The 17,575-nt window shown below is 40.1% G+C and overlaps 1 protein-coding gene across 4 annotated transcripts in view; it reads left to right on the plus strand.

Annotated features, from left to right (window-relative positions):
• HELZ (helicase with zinc finger) overlaps positions 1–17,575 on the plus strand; it is a 236,830-nt gene that overhangs the window by 89,303 nt on the left and 129,952 nt on the right. For all 4 annotated transcript variants that reach the window (XM_058284578.2, XM_058284577.2, XM_058284579.2 and 1 more), the window contains one exon: positions 3,667–3,934. In XM_058284578.2, coding sequence (XP_058140561.1) covers positions 3,667–3,934 — 268 coding nt within the window. The remainder of the gene's footprint in view (positions 1–3,666; positions 3,935–17,575) is intronic.

Here is a 17,575-nt window from a genome sequence, read left to right on the forward strand (position 1 = left end):
AGGTTGAAGAAAAGTGCATATCACAGATGAGCTGGCTCAGGTTGTACTGAGTGGTGCATATGTTAGGTTTAGATTTAGCAGGTGTGCATGTGCCACAGGTAGGGATGAAATGAGCTCTAGCAGTAGTCATGTTGAGAGTCCCCACGTGGGTTCTGCCTTTACTTTCTTTTACTATATAGGGAGGAACTCTCAAGCCCTAACTACATTTAAGCACTGTAAATTAGGTGGGTAATTAAACAGCTTTAATAAATTTCTTCTTACAAGTAAGAGTAAAGAAGGCAAAAATTTCATTCTAGTTCAGGTGAAATAGGGAAAGAGAAGTGGTTTTTGCAAATTATGTCCTTAGTTGTCTCTGGCTACAGTTTATTATTTTTTATAAGATTTATTTATTTCTCCCCACCCCTTTGTTGTTTGCACTTGCTGTGTCTCTTCATCTTCCTTGCTTCTTTAGGAGGCATCAGGAACTGAACCTGGGACCTCCAATGTGGGAGGGAGGCACCTAATTGCTTGAATCACCTCTGTTCCCTGCTTTGTTGTATCTCACATTATGTTTTTCTTCTTGTGTCTCTTATTGCATCATCTTGTTGTGTCAGCATCCCACGCCTGCCCGTTGTGCCAGCTCACTTCTTTAGGAGGCACCAGGAGCTGAACCACAGCCCTCCCATGTGGTAGGCGGGTACTCAATCACTTGAACCACATCTAGTTCCGCACACTTTATTTTTTTTTAAGATTTATTTTTATTTATTCCCCCCACCTTACCGCTTGCTCGCTGTCTGCTCTCTGTGTCCACTCGCTGCGCGTTCTTCTGTCTGCTTGTCTCCCTTTGTTGTGTCATTTTGCTGTGCCAGCTTTCTGGGCGCAGGCTTGTCAGCTCTCTGAAGGCGTGGGCCAGCTTGCCTTCACAAGGAGGTCCTGGGAAGCGAACCCAGGGCCTCCCATATGGTAGATGAGAGCCCAATTGATTGAGCCACATCTGCTTCCCCCTACAGTTTATTTTTGACACCTGAACTTGTAGATTTTTGATGCTGACAGAATTGGATTTTTTTTCCAAAATTATCCTTTTTGTTCCCCTGAACTGTTTCCTCCCCTGTACTGTGCATTTTAAAAACTAAGTAGAATAAAATTAAAAATTTAAGATTGTTTGAGAATTGTTTTGAAATTGTGTTATCCTTTGGGATCACTGAAGACACTTTAAAAAGTTTCATAAAATCAGGGTAGGAATGAAGGAACTATGTACTTGTTACATATTAAATAGATTCTCCAATATTATGTAAAGCTTTCAAAATTTATTTATTTATTTTAAAGATTTATTTATTTAATTCCCCCCCTCCCCGGGTTGTCTGTTCTCTGTGTCTGTTTGCTGCGTCTTGTTTCTTTGTCTGCTTCTGTTGTCGTCAGCAGCACGAGAAGTGTGGGCGGCGCCATTCCTGGGCAGGCTGCACTTTCTTTCGCGCTGGGTGGCTCTCCTTATGGGGCGCACTCCTTGCGCATGGGGCTCCCCTACGCGGGGGACACCCCTGCGTGGCAGGGCACTCCTTGCGCGCATTAGCACTGCACATGGGCCAGCTCCACACGGGTCAAGGAGGCCCGGGGTTTGAACCGCGGACCTCCTATGTGGTAGACGGACGCCCTAACCACTGGGCCAAGTCCGTTTCCCCAAAATTTGTTTTTTTAGGACTAGTTATTTGGTTTCAGTATCTGTGTAGTTTCTCTTTTGACTTTTGAATTATGGAAGAAAATCATATGCATACTTGCTATTTTGATGATAATTAGTATCAAATTTTTAGTGGTGGTATGATCTGTTTTAGGAGTGTTGGCATTTGTATAATTTAAATAATTTTGTAACTATGATCTAATAAATGAGCAGGCAGGGTCCACTTTTAGAGTGATTTAGGAAGAAAATTTAGTTCACTTTCGGAGACTTCTGCTTGTGAAGAAGCTATTGCAAAAATAGACCTTCATCTCATCCAGAGTATTTTAATTTATTTTTTAAAATTTTTTAAGATTTATTTTTATTCATTCTCCCTTCCCCCCCATTGTCTGCTGTCTGTATCCACTCACTGTGTGTTCTTCTGTGTCCGCCTGTATTCTTGTCAGCAGCACTGGGAATCTGTGTCTCTTTTTGTTGCGTCACCTTTCCATGTGTGCAGTGCCACTCCTGGGCAGGCTGGACTTTCTTTTGTGGGGGGCAGCCCTCCTTATGGGGCGTACTCCTTGTGTCTGGGGATCCCCTATGTGGGGGATACCCCTGCGTGGCACAGTACTCCTTGTGCACATCAGCACTGTGCGTGGGCCAGCTCACCACACAGGTCAGGAGGACCTGGATTTGAACCCTGGACCTCCCATGTGGTAGGCGGATGTATTGAGCCAAGTCTGCTTCTGATCATCCAGAGTATTTTAAAAGTACAAATTGTTAATGAGCAGATCCTGTTTATATCTTGATGATTATAGTTGTATTTTCTTTGCCATGTAAGAAATAATAAAACTGCCTTTTCAAGGAGGCTAGAGTCTTTACATTTTTTGGTTTTTGTTTTCATTAAGTTATTAGGATAAGCTATTAGCTAATATTGGGAAATTTATTTTAGAGGATGATTAACATACTTACAATTTACAAATAACAAATGTAGCAAAATCTTTCATTAAATAAGACATGGCAATTATGCATTATATTCTCATTTCAAAGATAGTGCAGGGTATTTGTCTTTGTATTTTGCATACTAACTGATCTTAGGCTAAACTTTTTATTGTTTCTTCCTAAACTTTTAACTTGAATTGCCAAGTCATCTTTTTAATACATTTTATATTAAATCTAGATTTTGACATAATGTGTTAGTCAAGCAACTTTTCCTTCTTTTGCTTATTAAGCTCTGTGTTTACAGGCATATATATGTTCTACCCAATAGAAAAGTAATGTGAAAAAATTAGTCTTTTTGGTGGTCAAAGTTTGTGTTACATGGGATTTCATATTGGGCAGGAATTTTGCTACATTTTTTTCCTAGATGTCAGAACCAGAAAGTCTGGTTCATTTTGATGTTGCACCCTACTTTACAGTATAATTTAACTAAGACTAAACTGGATTTTTCTGAAATTCTATTTGAATGGTATATCAGATCACATTTTAATGTGGAATTCGTGATTACACGAATATTTTCTAAAGATTTTTTTAATAGAAAGTTGACTTTCATATAATTTCATTGTCCTTTTACCACCCCCAGAAAAGATTTACCGTTCTTCAGTTTTTTAGTCAACTTCTTTTTCCATAATAGGGCAAGTTAAATGCTGGTAATAATAAGAGAAAAATGTTTAACATCTGATAAGATTTGTCTTATGAGGAATTTAGCATATTTTCTTTTAGCAGATCAGATTACTCTTGACTGAAGAGTTCACCTCTAAAAGTTATTCCGTATTTTTAAAATGTTAATTACTATTTCTGGTGTGCCCTGGCCTAATTTTTTTTTTTAAAAGATGTTTTTTTAACATGGATTCCTATTTATATTATTTTGTTAAACAAGATGGAAAATATTTCTGTGTGGGGAAAAATCTCTGTTGAATGGGTATTTTGTTTTGTTTTTAAGAATTTTAGCTCTAGCACATTCAATTTTTATACCAAAATATGTAATGCATTATTTGTGCTCCTTTATAAATGTGCTTTTTGTTTCCATTTAGATCTTGAATACCTGATGCATGCAAGACAACAGCTAGTAACCACAGCTAAGCGTTGGGATTCTTCTTCTAAGACTATTATAGATTTTGAGCCTAATGAGACTACTGATTTGGAGAAGAGCCTTCTTATCAGATACCAAATTCCTCTCTCTGCTGACCAGCTCTTTACTCAGTCCGTTTTAGACAAATCATTGACCAAGACCAACTATCAGTCACGGTTGCATGACCTTCTTTATATTGAGGAAATAGCCCAGTATAAAGAAGTCAGCAAGTAAGTTACTTTATAAACACTTTCGAATTTTTGGATGGTATTTTTAATTTTCAAAATGGAGGTGGACCCAAGCGAACACAGGTCATAAAATGTTTGTTATTCAATAGCAGTGTTCTATCTTTAAATAAAATATGAGCTTCTAAAGCCAGGAACTGTGCCCAGCTCACCATGGTATCATTTCCACAAGCCCTTACTAATCATTTACTAGGTGTCAAGCTCTGTGCTGTGTGCTGGGAATGTAAATATGTGGTAGAGCTTTTGACCAATAGTAGTCATAGCAATCACTCATGAATATTATTTGAGTAAACATGTAAAAATTGAAAGAGATTGCATATTTTGGAAAGCAAATTTTAAGATTTTAAGAATGAAAATTTAAAACTCTTAGAGTGAAATGATGTAGATCTTCAGGAAAATTGTTTCATAGTAAAAAAATACATTTATAGCAGTTTATAAATGCTTTAACATATTTTATATTTTTTAACACCCAGTTCACCCTTTTTATCTGTGCAAAAAAAGCTCATTGCATCATCTAGAGGGACAGTTATTTATTGATACTGTTTTGCTCTTATAGGTAGTGCTTCTGAACATATAAGGTGTTTATTCTAAACAAAGTGACCAAATTCCATAGGATGTACAGTTTCAGCTTCAATTGTCAAGTTGGTCTCCAAAAATTCATTCTGTGAAATTTTACATTCTCCTCCATTGCACTGAAGATAGTTCCTTCTCAATGAAATAGGAGGGAAGAAGTGTTCTTTTCTAAAAATAAAGGACACAATTAAAAAAACACAGCAAAGAACATTTTATTTACGTTTTATCCATACTACACAGATTATGAGACCAAGTGCTAGAATTCAAAGTTTATATGTATCATTATCGGAAAAATAATTTTAGAAGTGAAAGCTTGAGTGAAGGAAGACAATCAATGAAATAGTTGTTATACTTGATAATAGCATTCTACTTTTTAGACAAAATGCTAATGAGCCTTAAAAATTGAACCACATTATGTGACATGAATACATTTTTATAAATAGTACTTTTTTTTTTTTTTTTTTTTTGAGATACTGGGCTGGCTATTGAACCCGGAACCTCGTACGTGGAAAGCCAGTTCTCAACTACTGAGCCACATTGGGTTCGCTGAATTGGTTTTTTCATTTGTTTGCTTGTTGTTTGCTTGTTTTTTAATTTTTTTAATTTTTAATTTTTAAAATTTTATTTACTTCTCTCCCCTCCCCCTGCCCGCACTGCCCCAGTTGTCTGTTCTCTGTGTCCACTTGATGTGTGTTCTTTTGTCCGCTTCTGTTGTTGTCAGTGGCATGGGAATCTGTGTCTCTTTTTGTTATGTCATCTTGCTTCGTCAGCTCTCCGTGTGTGCGGCACCATTCCTGGGCAGGCTGAACTTTCTTTTGCGCTGGGCGGCTCTCCTTACTGGGCGCACTCCTTGTGCGTGGGGCGGCACTCCTTGTGCGCATCAGCACTGCGCATGGACCAGCTCCACACGGGTCAAGGAGGCCTGGGGTTTTAACCACGGACCTCCCATGTGGTAGATGAATGCCCTAACCACTTGGCCAAGTCCGCTTCCCTAGTTTTAAATTAATTGCACAGAAATTTACAAAGTCACAGTATATATATATTTTTGCTACTCTGAGACTGGATCATGGGGAGTGGGTGTAGCTCAGTGGTTAAGTGCCTGCTTCCTGTGTATGAGGTCCTGGGTTTAATCCCCAGTACCTTCTTTAAAAAAAAATAAGTGAGTATGTCATGGCCCATTGATGGTCTCTTAAAAGGCTTTTATTGATTGTGTTTATAGATAGTTTCAATGCAATTGCCAGATATTAATTAAAAGCACAGTGCATTGTGTTATGTATATTATTTACATTATCTTAGTTTTCTTTTGCTTAGGAAAAACACTGATAAATTGGGATCAAATCATTTAAAACTTCACTAGCATCTTGGAGTTTATTTCTGAGTACTGTAATAACCTTTCAGAAAAAATTGTGTACTAACTTATATTTGTTTAATATTTTATCAAAGTTAATAATCATTCCATGTATATTATCTTAGAACTGTATATTATAGCTAAAGAGCAATAGCTTATGGATTATTATTATGTTTTAAATCTCTTAAAAATGGAACTTTGCCTGAACGAGAGAACAAGTCAACATCCTACAAAATTGTGGAGGCCTGATTCTGGCCAAAAAACTAAGTGGGATCAAAGTTAAGATTATTTTGCAAGGAGTTCCAAAGCCAGTGTAAGAGGGACTTGAAAATACCAGCTAAATGAAATGAGTATCAGTGGTAAACTAAGTTGGTACAATATTTATAGAGGTTAATTTGTAGTTTGTATTAAGTGCCTTTAGGAAGTTTCAACCTTTTATTGTAATTGTACTTATGAACAGTCATTATGATGACATAATCAGAGATGAAGATAAAGATATCTGTATACAAATGTCTTTCACGTAGTGAAAAGTAAGTTAAGTACATTTTATATAACTGTATGATTAAATATCACATGACTGTTAAAATGATGTTCTTGAAGAATTGTTGGTAATGCAAAAATGCTCATGTAGTAAGTAATATTAAGGTGAGAGTATGATAGTTATAAACCTTATTCACTGCAATTTGAAATTGTATATATACATATAAAATTTTAGAAGAAATTAAAGCAAAATGTTCTTGTTGGTGGAATTTCACAGGTGATTTTTATATTCTTTTTTTTTTTTAAAGATTTATTTTATTTCTGCCCTGCCTCCAGTTGTCTGTTCTCTGTGTCCGTTTGCTGTCTGTTCTTCTTTGTCCGCTTCAGTTGTTGCCAGCAGCACGGGAATCTGTGTTTCTTTTTGTTACATCATCTTGTTGTGTCACCTCTCTGTGTGTGCGGTGCCATTCCTGGGCAGGCTGAAATTTCTTTTGTGCTGGGCGGCTCTCCTTATGGGGCACACTCCTTGCACGTGGGGCTTCCCTACGCGGGGGACACCCCTGTGTGGCACGGCACTCCTTGCGTGCATCAGCACTGCACATGGGTCAGGGAGGCCTGGGGTTTGAACCACGGACCTCCCATGTGGTAGGCAGACGCCCTAACCACTGGGCCAAGTCCGCTTCCCTAAAGGTATATTTTAAAAACTTAATTTTGGGGAGCTCTCTATGCAGCTAGTAAACTGTGCTCTAGAGCAGGGATTACCAAATGTTTTCACTAAAGGCTCAAATAGTAAATACTTTAGGCTTTGCAGGCCATTAACGGTCTCTGTCACATTTTTTCCCCATTGTATACCATTCTTAGTCAAGTGTTGTAGAAAAATGGGCTGAAGATTGAGTTTGACCCTCAGATCATGCTCTAGTGTGTCTGTTTAGGTCATTTTGCGGGTCTGTTCAGTCAATATTAGGCATCAAAGCAAACCCAGTTCACCATTAGAATTGTGAAAGATGTTTGAGTGTGTGTGTATTGAGACCCAATTTAAAGACAGGAAACAATTATATGAATAAATGGGGTTGTCCTCCTAAGTGATTTGGATGTGTATTGACAGTACTAAGTACTTAATATTGTAATACTAAATATGTTGTACTAAAATATGCCTCACTATGCTATTATAGTCAGGCCTACTACTTGATTGATAGAGCATTTTCCTTACTCAAGAGAATGTACTGGTCATGTATGAACTTTGATAATTTAAGCAGATTATTGCTAATCATGCAAGTAGCATTAAGAGAATCCATACTGGTTTCTTACATTTTGGTTATAAGGACTATACCTTTTACATGATCATCTTTGCAATCCTTCCTCAAATGAAGGCTCTCAAGATTAGACAAAATATATTTTGGCTTAAGGGTGGATTTAATAGTCAGGTGCATTTTTTTTTTTTTTTTTAAGGAGGAGGTGATTTTTCAAAGCAGTCCAGAAATTAAGATTTTTTCTTATGTTAAATTTTAGTGTGACACATCTGTAGGCGGTAGAGATAATATTGCATTTTATTTCATCTAATGTTTAAAAATACTTTTGAGTACTTTTGGGATTTGTCTGGTTTTACATCTCTTTTCTTTAGCCACATGCTGATGTGCATTCAGTAATGATTCTACCTGGAAGTGAAATTTGCCTGTGAGATGGCAGATTTTAACAGTGGAACTTTAGTATATAGTAGACCTAGTATATATCAGAAATATATTAAAAGATTTTTAGAATTTGTTGGGAAATTATGTAAGTGGTTGAAATGGGAATATGATACCTGGAAAAAGGGTATTACAAAAATGTAAAATTAATCCAGTGAACCAACTTTATTAGGAACTCAAAGTCTTAGGTTCTAGGCTAATCACTTCTGAAACAAGTTTCCTTGTCCCCAAAAGTTTATAATCTGGTAGGGGAGACCAGACCTATGTAGATAGGTATATGTGATTAGATGCAGTGTGATTAGCACTGGGATAGAGTTTTATGCACAAAAGCCCCATGGGAGGGAAACTGACCCCAGATTGGAGTGGAGAAGGACGGTCATCAAGTGATGACATTTAGGAGCAGATGGTTTGTAAGCTAGATTTTGTAAAACAGGTAAAAGAAGTCAGGTTAAGAAATAGAACAAAAGTATTTATTTAAAGGAAGCAGGATGTGAGAATGAGAGTGTAGAGTTTTGGGGGAAGCTGTAAGTTGGTCATATGGCTGTCAAGGAGGGTGCTTGTTTGGTGGGGTGGGGTAAGTGACAAATCAAGCTGCTTAAACTTCATCCTCAGAGCTATTGGTAGCTGCTCATCATCAGATTTTTAAAGATCTGGTGGTAACGTGGATAATAGTTTTTTAAAGATCTGGTGGTAGTGTGGATAATAGATTTTTAAAGATCGTCTGATGGTAGTGTGGATAATAGATTTGAGGCAAGAAGTTATGTTAAGAGTTTGTTACAGAAATTTAAGTTAACATGTTAAGAGCAATGTAGTGGCTATGTAGGTAAATTAGGAGGAACCAACAGGTTTTGGTGATTGCATGAGGGGGCATGAAGGTTGGTGAGAGAGGCAAGGGAAGAGTAGAGTGACTTGGTTTCTGGCTAGGACACCCAGATGGACTTTGACGCCATTCTCTTAAGTTGTATAATACACTGGAGCATTGATTGGGTGGGGAGTGACTTAGGGGGGTCAGTTAGTGAGTTCAGTTTGCATGTACTGCGTTTGAAGGGTGTATAAGTGAAGGTGTCAGTTTGGCAGTTGAATTTATAGCTCTGAACTGAGACTGGAGATCTGGGAGAGGGTGATATCACCCAATGAGAATATATAGGATAAGAAAAGGGCAGGGTAGTAGAGCTGCTAGAAAGTTTGGGAGCAGCTGGAGAGATGAGAAGAAAGCTCGGAGAGTATGATTTCACAGAAGTCAGTGAAGGGAGTTTAAAGGAAGATGAGAATAGTTGGTTACAAAGTAAAAAAGAAAACCTGAAAACCATCTGTTTTAGCAACAAAGAGGTCATTTGTGAATCAAGAATGCACTGTAAGGGATCTCTTTCCTCTGAGAAGTTTTTAAAAAAAATTTATTGAAGCATATCACTCATACATAAACATGTATAAACACTAATTGTATAGTAATAGTGATGAACTTACAAAATAAACATATATAACATCATACAGGGCTCTAATACCTCATCTTACCACCAGTATCTTGCATTGTTTTGAAATGGTTTTGGCCAATGATTAAAGAGCATTCTCAAAATATTATTACTAACCAAAGTTTCTTACATTTGATGTATTTCCCCCACCCCACCCTGTTATTATTATTATTATTAAAGACTTACTATTTATTTGTTCCCCCCTACTTGCAGCTTGTTTTGCTGTCTGCTCTGTGTCCATTCGCCGCGTGTTCTTCTGTGTCTGCTTGTCTCCTTTTTGTTGCATCATTTTGCTGCACCAGCTCTCCACGGATGTGGGCTGTCAGCTGTCTGTGTGGCGCGGACCATCAGCTCTCCGCGGGGCATGGGCCAGCTTGCCTTCACAAGGAGGCCCTGGGGCGCGAACCCAGGGCCTCCCATATGGTAGATGGGAGCCCAATCAATTGAGCCACAGTCGCTTCCCCTATTATTTTTATTTTTATATCATTTATACATGAATATACATAAACAATAAGTGTATAGTAAAAGTTGTGAACTTAACAAAGCAAACATGCCTCACATCATACAGGGATCCCATACATCACCCTATCACCCACACCTTGCCTTGTCGTGAGACATTTGTTACAAATTATGAAAGAATATCATCAAAATCTTTCTACTAACTATAATCCTTACCTTAAAATTTGGTGTATTTTTCCTTCAACACTTGTGAACTTACAAAACAATCATGCACATATAAGAATTCTTACAACACCCCTCTAGCAACACACCATACCATGATGGAACATTGGTTACATGTTATGAGATAATATCATCAGACTATTACCAGGTTTGTAATTGTACATTTGGCACACTTTTTCCTTACCCCTCCATTATCAACATGGTACATCTTTGGCGTAGATGAATTAATATTAAATTACCGTTAACCACAGTCCATAAGTCACTCCAGTTGTATTTTTCCCATGTTTCTCCACATTCTCCCCACTCTGCATTAGTGACATATATCTGCTCTAGCTCACAAAGGACACTTGCATCTATACCATAAACAACAATTCTCATCCACCTCTGGGTTATTATTCAGTCCCTAGATTATTCTCTGGCTTTCTTTCAGTTGGCATTTACATCCCTAGACTACCATTCTCAGCCACATTCCCATTTATAAATCAGCTATCACTCACTATGTTATCATCAACTCTATACATTTCCACACTTTTATAGTAAAGCTAATTAAAACTACATACATTAAGCATCAGTATTCCATCTCAGTCCTTCTCTTATCTCCTTTAAGAATCTACCACCTACCACCAGGTCTTGAAGATGTCTCCTACATTTTCTTCTAGAAGCTTTATGGTTCTTGCTTTTATACTTAAGATTTTGAACATTTTGAGTTAATTTTTTTTTTTTTTTAAAGATTTATTTATTTATTTAATTTCCCCCCTCCCCTGGTTGTCTGTTCTTGGTGTCTATTTGCTGCGTCTTGTTTCTTTGTCCGCTTCTGTTGTCGTCAGCGGCAGGGGAAGTGTGGGCGGCGCCATTCCTGGGCAGGCTGCACTTTCTTTTCACGCTGGGCGGCTTTCCTCACGGGCGCACTCCTTGCGCGTGGGGCTCCCGCATGCGGGGGACACCCTTGCGTGGCACGGCACTCCTTGCGCGCATCAGCACTGCACATGGCCAGCTCCACACGGGTCAAGGAGGCCCGGGGTTTGAACCGCGGACCTCCCATGTGGTAGACGGACGCCCTAACCACTGGGCCAAAGTCCGTTTCCCTGAGTTAATTTTTGCATAAGGTGTGAGATAGGGGTCCTCTTTCCTTCCTTTGGCTATGGATATCCAGTTCTTCCAGCACCACTTGTTGAATGGACTGTTCTGCCCGAGCTGGGTGGGTTTGACAGCCTTGTCAAAAATCACTTAACCATGGATGTGAGAGTCTGTTTCTGAGCCATCAGTCTGGTTCCATCCATCTTTGTGCCTGTCTTTATGCCAGTACCATGCTGTTTTTACCACTGTAGCTAGGTAATATATAAAGTCTGGGAGTGAGAGTCCTCCAACTTGGCGTTTCCTTTTTAAAATGTTTCTGGCTATTCAGGACCCCTTACCCTTCAAAATAAATTTGATAACCATGTTTTCCATTTTTAAAAAAGTGGGTAGAGCTTTTATCAACATTGCATTGCATCTGTATATCAATTTGGGTAGAATTGACAACTTAATGATATTTAGTCTTCCAATCCTTGAGCATGGAATATTCTTCTAATTATTTAGGTCTTTAAAAATTTTTTTTAACAATGAATTGCAGTTTTCTGAATACAAGTGTTTTATATTGTTGGTTAAGTTTATTCCTAAATACTTGATTCTTTAGTTGCTATGGTAAATGGAGTTATTTTTCCTGACTTCCTCCTCAGATTGTGTATTACTATTGTCTTTTAAAGCCTGTTTAATCTGATATAAATATAGCTACTCTGCTTTTTTTGTTTGTTTGTTACTGCATGCATAGAATATCTTTTTCCAGCTTCTCACTTTCAATCTATTGGTATCCTTGGGTCTAAAGTGAGTTTCTTGTAGATAGCATATAGATGGCTCATATTTTCTTATCCTTTCTGGGCCTTTTGATTAGGGAGTTTAATCTATTAACAGTTAATATTATTACTGTAAAGGCAGTTCTTATTTCACCCATTTTGATTATTGTGTTTTATCTGTCATGTTTTATTTTCACCACTCTTTTGAGATTTTTAGTTAATTTTACTGGTAAAATTTTCATTTCTAGACTCTCTTCCAAGCCTCTCTCTCTTGTCTTTTCTTTTCAGACTATAGCCAACCCTTTAGTATTTCCTGCAAAGCTGGTCTCTTGGTTACAAACTCTTTCAGTTTCTGTTTATCTGTGACTATTCTAAACTTGCCCTCATTTTTGAAAGACAGTCTTGTGAGATATAGGATTCTTGGCTGGAAGTTTTTCTTTTGCAGTATCTTAAATATACCATACCACTATCTTATTGCCCCCATGGTTTCTGATGAGAAATTGATACTTAATCTTATTGGGTATCCCTTATATGTTGTGTGTTGCTTTTCTCTTACTGCTCTCAGAATTCTCTTTGTCTTTGGCATTTGACATTCTGATGAGTATGTGTCTCAGGGTTGGTCTATTTCGATTTATTTGGATGGGAATATGTTGTGCTTCTTGGACACAGATATTTATGTCCTTCAGTAGGGTTGGGAAAATTTCCACCACTATTTCATCAAATATTCCTTCTGCCCCTTTTCCCTTCTCTTCTCCTTCTGGGACACCCATAACACCTATGTCTGTAAGTCTCTTGTTCAGTTCCCTGAGACCTTGTTCAATTTTTTCAGTTCTTTTCTTTATCTGTTCTTTAGTATGTTTGCTTTCAGAGGCTCTCCTTTCAAGGTCATCAGTCCTTTCTTTTGCCTCCTCAAGTCTGTTATTATATGATTCCAGTGTATTTTTTTATCCCCCCCCTTGTGGCTTTTTGCTTGCTGTCTGCTCTCTGTGTCCATTCACTGTTTATTCTTCTGTGTCTGTATTTATTTTATTTCCCCTCCCTCCTTGTGGCTTGCTTGCTGTCTGCTCTCTGTGTCCATTCGCTGTACACTCTTCTGTGTTTTTGCCTGTCTCCCTTTTTTGTTGCGTGACCTTGCCAAGTCGGCTCTCTGTGGCGCCTGCCGGCTGGCGGCTCTCCACAGTATGTGGGCAAGCCTGCCTTCACAAGGAAGCCCTGGGACTCAAACCCAGGGCCTCCCATATGGTAGATGGGAGCCCAACTGATTGAGCCACAGCTGCTTCCCTCCAGTGTATTTTTTTTTAAAGGTTTTTTATTTATTTCTCTCCCATTCCCCCCCACCTTGTCTGCTCTCTCTGTCCATTTGCTGTGTGTTCTTCTGTGTCTGCTTGCATTTTTGTGAGCATTTTATTTATTTCTCTCTCCTTCTCTGTTTGCACTCTGTGTCCATTCGCTGTGTATTCTTCTGTATCCACTTGCATTCTTGTGAGCAGCACCAGGAAGTGTCTTTTTGTTGTGTCATCTTGCTGTGTCAGCTCTCTGTATGTGCGATGCCACTCTTTTGCAGGTTGCACGTTTTTTGTGTGAGGTGACTCTCCTTATGGGGCGCATTCCTTGCACGTGAGGCTCCCCCATGTGGGGGACACCCCTGCCTGGCATGGGACTCCTTACGCACATCAGCACTGTGCGTGGGCCACTTCCCCACATGGGTCAGGAGATCCTGGGTTTGAACCCTGGACTCCCATGTGGTAGGCGGATGCTGTATCAGTTGAGCCAAATCCACTTCCCTCCAGTGTATTTTAATTTCATTTATTGCGCCTTTCATTCCCATAAGAGCTGCTGTTTTTCTTTGTATGCTTTCAAATTCTTTGTGCCCATCCAGTGTCATCATCTTTTCTTTTCTTTTTTTTTAATCTAATTCAGTTGAAGGTTATATATTGCTGTGCCTCCTCACTGTGCAGGTCTCGGATGTCTCTTTTCCTTTTTTTACCAGGAAGTCCCAGGGATCGAATCTGGGTCCTCCATATGGTAAATGGGGAGCTCAGTTGCTTGAGCCACAGCCACTTCCCCGATGTCTTCTTTTTTTTTTTTTTTTGAAGATTTATTTTTTTAATTTATTCCCGCCCCCCCACCCCCCGTTGTCTGCTCTCTGTGTCCATTCACTGCGTGTTCTTTTTTTTTTGTGACTGCTTCTATCCTTATCAGTGGCACTGGGAATCTGTGTTTCTTTTTGTTGCGTCATCTTGCTGCGTCAGTTCTCCGTGTGTGCGGCACCATTCTTGGGCAGGCCGCACTTTCTTTCGCGCTGGACGGCTCTCCTTACGGGGTGCATTCCTTGCGCATGGGATCCCCCTGCGTGGCACGGCACTCCTCGTGCACATCAGCACTGTGCATGGGCCAGCTTCACACAGGTCACAGAGGCCCGGGGTTTGAACCGCGGACCTCCCATGTGGTAGGTGGACACCCTATCCATTGGGCCAAGTCCACTTCCCCTCGATGTCTTCTTAATATCCTTAATCTCTTTTGCCATCTCATTGAATTTATGAAGGAGATTTGTTTGAACATCTGTGATTAGTTTTCTCAACTCCTTTATGTCATCTGGAGGCTTATCTTCCTGTCTCTTGGTATGAATTGGAATTTTTTGTTGATGTCTTGGCATCTGGCTTACTAGAGTACTTTTCTGGGTGCAGTTTTTCTCTTTAGTTTAGGTCTTTCTTGCCTTTTTTCCCTTCCTGGTTGTATAGTAGGAGCCAAGGATATAGTTTGGTGCTATAAACTGTGGAGCCTCAAGCTGCTCTCATTGCCTCAGGGACCAATGAAGGTTCTCCCAACTTTCTCCTTTGCCAGGGGTGGGAACAGAGCCGGAGCCGTGTGTAATAATCCAAGTTTTGCAGACCTAGAGAGACTGATGAAGCTTCACACTTCTTTCTCCCTTGCTTGGGGCGGAGATGGAGCTGCAGATGTGGGCAGCAGTCTATGCTGGACATGTCCAAATTGACCGCAGTTGCCCTGGTAGACTTCTGACTTTTCAGTCTGTGCCACCTGAATGTACCTGCAGTTAACTGGAGAGGCTGGTGCAGGGCTCGCCAGCTTCCTCCCTGCTAGAGGCGTGACTGAAGCCTAGGCTAGGGCTGCAGGCTGATCTGGGTTAAAGACACTGGTCCCTTCCTTCACTGTGATTTTCTGTCAGCCTGGTTTCTCCTTCTGCCAGGGGCAGAGTAAAAATGGTGGCTACTGGCCTCTTTCCAACTTGGACAGCTTCAAACTTCAGCTTTTCTTAGAGTTATACTTTAGCCAGCTGAATTTACTAATCATTTGCTGAAGTTGGTGGCCAACAGTCTCTTCCTCTTTGTGTTTGGGAAATGGAGCTTCCAATTCCAGCCACAGAAGAGGTCCTGAGGCAGCTTGTGCTGCTGGAGTAGGATAAGCACTGGCCTCTACTGCGTAGCCTGTATGTTCCTGGAGAGGCTGGTACAGGACCCCCAGCTTCCTCCCTGCTGGAGACAGGGCTGGGGCCTAGGCTAGAGCTGCAATCAGAACTGGATGGAAAGAAGCCAGTCCCTATTAGCACTGTAATTTTCAGTCTGCCCCGCTTTCCCTTGTGGCAGGGGCAGAGTTAAAATGGTGGGTACTGGCCTCTATCTGACTTGGACAAGTTCAAATTTTAGCTGTTCTTAGGATTATTCTTTTGCCCCATCGAATTTAATAAACTGTAGCTGAAATTGGTGCTCAACTGTCTTTTCCTCCACTGTTTTTGGGAAGTGGACCTTCTAATTCCAACCACAGAATAGCTCCCAAGGCAGCTTGTGCCTCCAGTGGAGGATGGATCCTGGCCTCCATGGCATGGAGTGCTCTACTTACTAATCTTCCCTGCAGATGGGCAGTATCCTCCTTCCATTCCTTTTAAGGATGTTGCAGGATGTTCTTCTGGTTTCCTGGAGCCCCCGAACAGCTTTGGGTGATTACTAACTGCTCTGTAGCACAAGCTGACTCCAGGAGCTTGTTACTCTTCCACCATCTTGCTGGTTGTCTCTCTGAGGAAGATTTTTATGACTCCAAACTTCACTTATACTAATGGAGAACAAAAGGAAAATAAAATTTTAACTTCATTTGAGAAAATGCGTGTAATACAAGCATTCCAGTTCTTTCTTAAAGCGTATACTTAATAAACAAGCAGGTGAGCCCAGATTACAGTATATGTAAACTGGGAAGTGTAGTAAAATTTGTTTCATTTTCATTTTAAGAAATTTTTATATGGATCTTTAATGTATATTCCAATTTTTAAAAGAGTCTAGCTATATAGCTGGATAACTTAGGATCTGTATTTTTTTTCTTTTTTAAATATGTTTTTAATTTTTAAAAAATATATACTTAGATTGCATAAATGTTAGATAAAAAATAAAGGGGATTCCCATATGCCCCACTCAGTACACATCCCACATTTTCCCACATTAACAACATTCTTTATTAGTGTGGTTACATTGATGAACACATTATGGAGCATTGCCACTAAGCACAGATTATAGATTATATTGTAGTTTACATTCTCCACAATTTTGTAGGTTATGGCAAGATATATAATGGCCTGTATCTGCCATTGCATTGTCATTCAGGACAGTTCCCAAGTCCTGAAAATGTCCTCACTGCGTGGGCGCTTGGCTTGCTGTGCGGGCACTTGGCTTGCTGCATGGGCATTCGGCTCACCATGTGTGCACCACACGGGCATTTGGCTCACCATGCGGGCCCTTGGCTTGCCATGCGGACACTCGCGTGGGCACTCAGCTCACCATGTGAGCACATATTACACCTGTTTTTCACCTCTCCTTGCCCTCAGAACCTCCAGTGGCCAATGCCTGTACATCAATGCATCAATGATATAAGTTCTTACATTGCTAGAATAATTATAAGTCTATAGTAGAATACCAGTAAGTGTACCCTGGTCCATTGTTCATTCCCCAGTCCTGAGGATTCTGGAATGATGATGCCCACTCTACCTCTAATTGAGAGGTGGCTTCGATCCCATAGAGCAGATGGCTGAGTCTCTCTCTCTCTTTTTTTAAAGTTTATTTTTTAATTTCTCCCCCTCCCCTTCCCCTGCCCTGCTGTTTTTGTTGTCTGTCCATTCGCTGTGTGATCTTTTGTATCTGTTTCCCTTTTTGTCTTCTCTTCTCGTCTTTCTCCTCTAGTATTCACCAGGATTCATTCCTGGGGGACCTCTGATGTGGAGAGAGGTTCCCTGTCAATTGTGCCACCTCAATTCCTAGTCTCTGCTGTGCTTTACCTTGACTCTCCCCTTTGTCTCTCTTTTGTTGCATCATCATCTTGCCATGTGACTCACTTGCATGGGCACTGGCTCACTATGCGGGTACTCAGCTCACCACGTGGGCACTTGGCTTACCATGCAGGCACTCGCATGGGCACTCAGGTCAGCATATGGGCACTTGGCTGACTGTGTGGGCACCCATGTGGGCACTTGGCTCACTGCATGGGCACATGGCCCACTGTACAGGCACTCGGCTTGCCATACGGGCCCTGGCTCACCACGCAGGCACACTTTCTCT

The sequence above is a fragment of the Dasypus novemcinctus genome, chromosome 21, assembly GCF_030445035.2.
Source record: "Dasypus novemcinctus isolate mDasNov1 chromosome 21, mDasNov1.1.hap2, whole genome shotgun sequence".
Lineage (NCBI taxonomy): Eukaryota > Metazoa > Chordata > Mammalia > Cingulata > Dasypodidae > Dasypus > Dasypus novemcinctus.